This window comes from Echinops telfairi, unplaced genomic scaffold (genome assembly GCF_000313985.2).
Source record: "Echinops telfairi isolate 266 unplaced genomic scaffold, ASM31398v2 ScPeMD7_2010;HRSCAF=2546, whole genome shotgun sequence".
NCBI lineage: Eukaryota > Metazoa > Chordata > Mammalia > Afrosoricida > Tenrecidae > Echinops > Echinops telfairi.
This window is the reverse complement of record NW_022105908.1, coordinates 21,689,332-21,695,344: the sequence shown is the minus strand read 5'-3', so window position 1 is coordinate 21,695,344 and position 6,013 is coordinate 21,689,332. Positions and strand designations below refer to the sequence as shown.

General features: G+C 61.2%; 1 protein-coding gene across 1 annotated transcript in view; it reads right to left on the bottom strand.

Moving 5' to 3' along the window:
• Positions 1–6,007, bottom strand: part of KIF1C (kinesin family member 1C) — a 28,100-nt gene extending 22,093 nt beyond the window's left edge. The window contains exons 1-11 of the mRNA XM_045293322.1: positions 5,915–6,007; positions 4,220–4,341; positions 3,885–4,017; positions 3,400–3,476; positions 2,823–3,002; positions 2,109–2,174; positions 1,598–1,776; positions 1,398–1,509; positions 822–899; positions 628–693; positions 449–529 (exon numbers count right to left, since the gene is read on the bottom strand). Coding sequence (XP_045149257.1) covers positions 449–529; positions 628–693; positions 822–899; positions 1,398–1,509; positions 1,598–1,776; positions 2,109–2,174; positions 2,823–3,002; positions 3,400–3,476; positions 3,885–3,990 — 945 coding nt within the window. The 5' untranslated portion in view covers positions 3,991–4,017; positions 4,220–4,341; positions 5,915–6,007. The remainder of the gene's footprint in view (positions 1–448; positions 530–627; positions 694–821; positions 900–1,397; positions 1,510–1,597; positions 1,777–2,108; positions 2,175–2,822; positions 3,003–3,399; positions 3,477–3,884; positions 4,018–4,219; positions 4,342–5,914) is intronic.
• Between the last annotated feature and the right edge of the window lie 6 nt (positions 6,008–6,013).

Genomic DNA, 6,013 nt, shown 5'->3' with positions numbered 1-6,013 from the left:
AGAGCAGACCCCACGTTCCTAGTCAGCCTGGGTCATGGGGTCAAAAAGGCCCTCAGTGCCCAGGTAGGGAGCAGACATGACCCAGGCGGGCAGAGCGATAAGCTGTGGAGCTAACCATGCAACCTGGGACTCAGAGCGTGGGAACGAGGCCAGAGAGACACCCGAGATGACAGAGCGGAGGAAGATGAAATCAGCAAAGGGGTGGGGTCAGTGAGAGGTCACGGGGTGCCAGGTCAGTAAGGGCCTTGGCTTGGCAGAGAGGGTGGAGCATCAGGCCGTTTTTTGCAGGGTGGCCTCGGGGACAGCAGGAAAGTGAGACAAACGAGAGGCAGTGGTCAGCAGGACAACTGAGAAACTGGAGGTTCTCACTGGCCAGGGGCTTTGTCAGATGAACTGAGCGGAGCTGGCAGACCGGCTGGTGGGACGGGAGCTGGGGGGGGGGGGCTCACTCACCCAGATTCTCCTTGAGCAGCCAGGTGAGCACAGAGTCCCTGTAAGGGATAAAATCTGACTTCCGCTTCTTTGATTGCTGAGAATGGAAGGTGGAAGAGGTCAGGGGGTGGGGGCGCACCCCTTTGCCGCTGGTCCCAGAGCCCCAGCTCATCCTAGCCGCCAGGCCTTACTTACCATGTCCGCAAGGGCCGAGATCACCTTCCCCAGCGTGGTCAGGGACTTGTTGATGTTGGCGCCTTCCTGGGAGAGGAGGAGGAACATAAGGTGTGAGACCCCTTCGTCTTCTACCTGACTCTACTTCCCCAGCCAGAGACCCAGGCTCAGCCCCAACACGCCCACCCATCCCCAACTCCTTCAGCCCCTCTCACCTTCAGGCGCATGCCCCGGGCCCCGGAGGAGTCAGCCCGTTCGCTCCCAGCAAGGTCCACCAAGCTAATCTTACTAACCTGCGGGCGGAGGAAAGAGGCAGGAGGTGACTGGGCTTGCTTGGTGGGAGACAGGGCAGGGAAATCCGGGGAATGTATAGTCAGCAGGCGTTTGGGTAACTAATGAAGGAAGAAAAGCCAAGAGGGGGTGCAGGAAAAGGAATGGAGAAGAAAAAATACGTGGAAGCAAGAGTGACGAGTTGGCTACACGCTCATTTCTTTCACTTAGCCGTTTGCAAATTGGTTTGGCCACAGTGCGTTAGGGCAGGGAACACGGTGAGAGCCCAGCCTGCCTGGAGAAGGCCAGTTAGAGGGAGAAAGCGGCAAAGGAGAGATTGGAACATAGTTCTTGGGGGAGGAGAACAGAGCTGTGTATGCGCAGAGCCCTGGCCTGGCCCAGCATGGACATGGAAGGAGGCAGGGAGGCAGGGAGGGAGGGAGGGAAGCAGCCAGCCCTTTCATCTCATCATTGTTGCTGCCACCAGGTGGGGTGGGGACGACGTGCGGCTGGGCTCCCACCTTCTCTGAGTCCAGTCCCGTGAGCTGGTCGTGGCAGCGCTGCGTGAAGACAATGGTGAAGACGGCATGGGAACGGCTGCTGGTCTCGTTCATGTTGGTGGCAGCCACGGTCCTGGGGGAAAGGAGACAGGGTCAGAGGCCTCCTGCCTCTGGTCTCCTCTGCTCGGTCCCCTCTCCCTCTCTCCGCTAGCCTGTCTCACCGCGCCTTATTGCCACAGTCCATGAGGTCAGCGATATCTGCGTAAGAGGTCACAGCCAGCTTCGACAGGTCCTGCACGTAGGGGCCCAGGATGGGGTGTTCCCGGACCCGCAGAGAGCCCCGGCTCTTGGGGTTCAACAGGTCTCGGACTCGTTCGCAATAGATCTCCATGTAACTCACCTGTGGGAGCAGCCGAGGAGAAGTAGCAGAGCTGCAGGGACACCAACCGGTGAGGCCACCCTAAACGCCACTGGCCAGCACCCAGGTCCCAGCCTCGCAGGGTGCCTGGTGCTCCACAGCTCCCCGTCGACCAGTGCACCTGATTTCCCTAACAAACAACTCTACCAAGTGGCCTCCGTGTCACACATGAACACACTCCGGCCCTGAAGGACCAATCACTGGTCCCCCAGTCACAGTCAGAAACGGGTAGAGCCAGGACTCCAGCCCGTCCTCAGTCATACTCGCTCGGCTCGCTGGCCTGCTGCCCACCTACCACGCACACTCGGGCTTACCTCCACAGAGTAGGACAGCTGGGCACTCTGGTTCTGATTCACTCGGGAGAAGAGGTCCTCACAGAGCTGGAGAGTAAGGGGGGGCACAGAGCTCCTATTCCCGGCACACCCACAGTGCCCAGCACCGGGCCCTGCCCTGCCCCGTGGGACCCCTCACACCAAACCTCGGAAAGGGGAAGGGGCATCACCATTCTACAGATGGGAAGATTGAGCCCCAGAGAGCCTCACACTTGCCCAGGGTCGCAGGGCTAGCATTCAGGGAGCCAGGATGCACACTTAGGCTGCAAAGCCTGCACCCAGGCGTCCCGACTCCAGAGAACCGGCGTCAACTCTCAGCTACCCAGGATGGGCTTTCCCTGCGCGCAACGCCTTGATGGTAGTGCACAAGCCTGGAGGGGAACTAAGCCTGAAGACATTTATGAGGCCAGGTCAGGGGTAGAATGAGGAGCGTTCGAGGCCAAGGGTTTCTCTGTCTTCAACAGCCTGGCTCCTCTCACCAGACCTTACTGCCTTCAACTGGAAAAAGAGTCAATCCCCAAAGGGTCCTGGGTCCCTAGGTTACAGCCCATGCTCTGTCACATCCCCTATCATGAAGCCGCGCAGACAAGCCAGGCCAGTCCTTGCTTCCCTCTGGAGCAGCTGCCAATGTGCATGGCCTCCCCACCCCAGCCCCCACCCCACCCAGACTGCCCTGTGAGGTCCCAGGCGTGTTACCTGGGGCACAATGCCCTGCTGCCCCGGCTCCTGGCGCCCCATCATGGTGTAGGACTTCCCGGCCCCGGTCTGCCCGTAGGCGAAGATGCACACGTTGTAGCCTTCGAAAGCATGGAGCAACATCTCTTCGCCGATGTCACGATAGACCTGCTGCTGAGACGCAAACTGGGGGTCCTCCGCCTGGAGGGAGGGGGCAGAGAAAGACAGCCAAGGACCCCGGGATGACTGTGTCCTTAAGTTTCTGGATCTCCAGAGTCCTGTCCCCATCATCAATCACTGCCCAAAGGTCCGCCCACCTCCCACCATCATGCCCTTTCCCTCTCTAGAAAATCCCATCCACCAATTTCCTGCCAATCCTCAGTCATCCCAAGGGGTCCTATCTCCCCCAACTTGGTCTCTATCACAATCTAAGGGGCCTCCTCTGCTACCATCACCCTGGGAGCCTGGCCGCCCTCACCCACACCCCCACCCCCACCCACACCCAACTCCTTGGTGGCCCATTTCCCAGCAACAGCCCCTCCCCGGCCCCAAATGCCCTGCCCCCACTGTTGCACTTCTTCCCAAGCCAAGGCCTCACCGAAGTATGTGACCAGTAGGAGTAGTCGAAGGTGAAGCTTTTGGGGGCATCCTTGCTCTGTTTGGGGTTGATGATGGCTGAGGGGCGCAGGAGAAGGCAAAGAGAGGAGGACCAAGGTCAGGTACTCCCAACCTCTGCCCACACCCAACAAGGTCCCAAATCCAGGTGCTCCCACTCCCACCACTGTCCTAGCTCTTCGCTCCCCTTTAATACTCCCAACCCCCTCCAGTCACCAAAGCTAATTTTGGCTTCCCAGGACCCGCCCCCACTGAGCTGCCTTTCTGGATTGGGCAATGGAGGGCGCCAGGCCAACAGTTCCCCTCCCAGGGGCACAGAAAGGCCAAATTGCCCCAGCACTGCCCTTACGAGCACCTGCTCTGTCCGTGCCTGGCCCAGGCAGGCCCCTGGTTCGGCCCATTGGGACTGGCCCGGGTCGGAGGCCCAGCTCTCCTGCTGTGCCCAGCCAGGCCTTGGGACTCACTCACAGGTGGTGTTGCCCTGCACGCTGACCACACACTTGGCATCGTGGCTGGTCTCTCGGGCGTTGAAGGGACGAACCCTCACGGCCACTTTCACAGAGGCACCAGCCATATCTCCAGATACTCCCACCCTCTTCAGCTAGAGGGCAGAGAAGGAAAGGGTAGTTAGAGCCCCTCGGGGGACCCTGACATTGCCTCTTAACTTCTCCCAAGAGCCACCTCCCCACCACCCAGAATTTCAAGGACCCAGTTCCTGTCCCCCTAGTATCTCTCCTGAGAAAACTCCAAAAGTGGTCCTGCCTCTCGCCCAAGCGCATCCCTAGGCCTTCCCTCTGACTTACCTGGCGTCGTGGCCCCAGATCAGGGGGTCTGTATCAGTTCTGGCTGCTACCGGCCCTCGTAGGAGGAGTCCCATCCTACGCTTGGGGCCTGGCCACTCCAGCTGGGGCAGCAGGGAGAAACCCTGTTGGTGGCGCCGAAAGAGTGGTTAGAAGGCACAGGTGGCTCCAGAGGCCTGTGGGGGGTGCGTGGGAGGGGGGCACTGGGAAAGGTGAAGATGACTGCCCCTCCAAAGGAGCCAAACGCAATGTGAATCCAAGGGCACAGACGGTGATATTTTTATTCCTGGTCACTCACAAGTGTACTGAACATTTAGATAAAGGAGAGAGAGAGACTGAACAGAGGGCAATTCCACGACACTGAGGCGGGTGGGAAGAGGGCAGAAAGCCACAGGCACCAAGAGCATGCGGGAAGTGAGCGAGCTGACAGGCTGGATGGAGGTGGTGCCAGGAAAGGAAAACTGGGAAGAGGAAGGGAAGGGGAGGCACAGAGGATTCCAACCAGACAGGAAGGGAGCCCAGGAGGGAGATGGGCTCCCAATTCCGCACCGGGCCAGGCTCCCATCTCAGGCCCACACACGGCGAGGAAAGCTGAGGGGCTAAGTTCCTGGGGTCAGCTGTGCAGACCAGGACAGGGACAGGGACATGGACACACACACACACACACACACACATACACAGCCTGCCTCATGGGCCCCAAACCCCTTTCCCAGTCCCTCAGCACTTCCTCCTCAGGATCCAGGACAATGGGCAGGGCAGGGTGGGGTCATCCTGTATCCATCCCAACAAACCCCGGTGCTCCTGCTGGGGACGGACACCTGTGACTTTGGGGGGCAAGAGAACTCCCCCAAAGGGGAGTGAGGGGAAAGGAAGGCAACAGTGTCGGCTGGGGCCGCCTGGAGCTAGTGCTATGGCGTGTGTCCGCTGCTCTGGGGAAGGTGCCAGGCTGGAGCCCAGGAATGTGGGTGATCGGGTGCTCACACCCTGGGAGGAGAGGCTGAGCAGCCCCCGCCCACGGACCGCAGGGTGGAGGATTCGGGGATGCCCGGGCCCTTAGCAGCCCCAGAGAACCCCAAGCCCTGTCATGCTGGGCCTCACCTCCTTAGGCTTGGCGGAGCAAGGCTTAGAAGAGGCGAGAGAGGGATTAGTCCCAGGACAGGAAGGGAACTAAGGAGACCCCAGAAGCTATCTCAGGAAGTACAGCCCTGACCCCAGACACAGGGATGAGGCACTGGGGGGGTAGAAGAAGGGACGCACGCCACGGAAGCACCCTGGCCGGCCGAGGGTGCAGGCAATGCAGAGCAGAGGTACAGAGGGGCTAAGGCTGGGGTCCGGAGGGGACCTCGGAAAGGCACCGTGGGGGACCGCAAGAGCCGGTGTCTGGGGTGGGGCCGATCAACCCGAAAGGGGGCCTCGGGCCACCTGTACCCAGCCTCCCCTCCCCCGGCAGCTGCCCCGCAGGCCTTGCCCCGGCCTCTCTGGGCGGCCCCTGTCCTCCTGTCCAGCCACCCGACGGCCGCCCCGAGCCTGGCTGGCACCTCTCTCCCCCTCCGCGGGACAAACAGCACATGATCCCAGCTCCCGCGCCCGGCCGTGCCCCGCCGGGTCGTGCGCGCAGGGACCCCGTCTCCCCCCATCTCTCAACTCGACACATTCCTCTGCGGGCACCTCGTCCCTCCCCTCCCCCTAAGCTCTCACCTCGTCGCAGCGGGGCTCCCGGAGCCGGTCGGCAGAATGCAAGGGACAAACGTTCCGGTCAGCGGAGGACGCGAGCCGGGAAGGTCCGGGGCCGGCTCC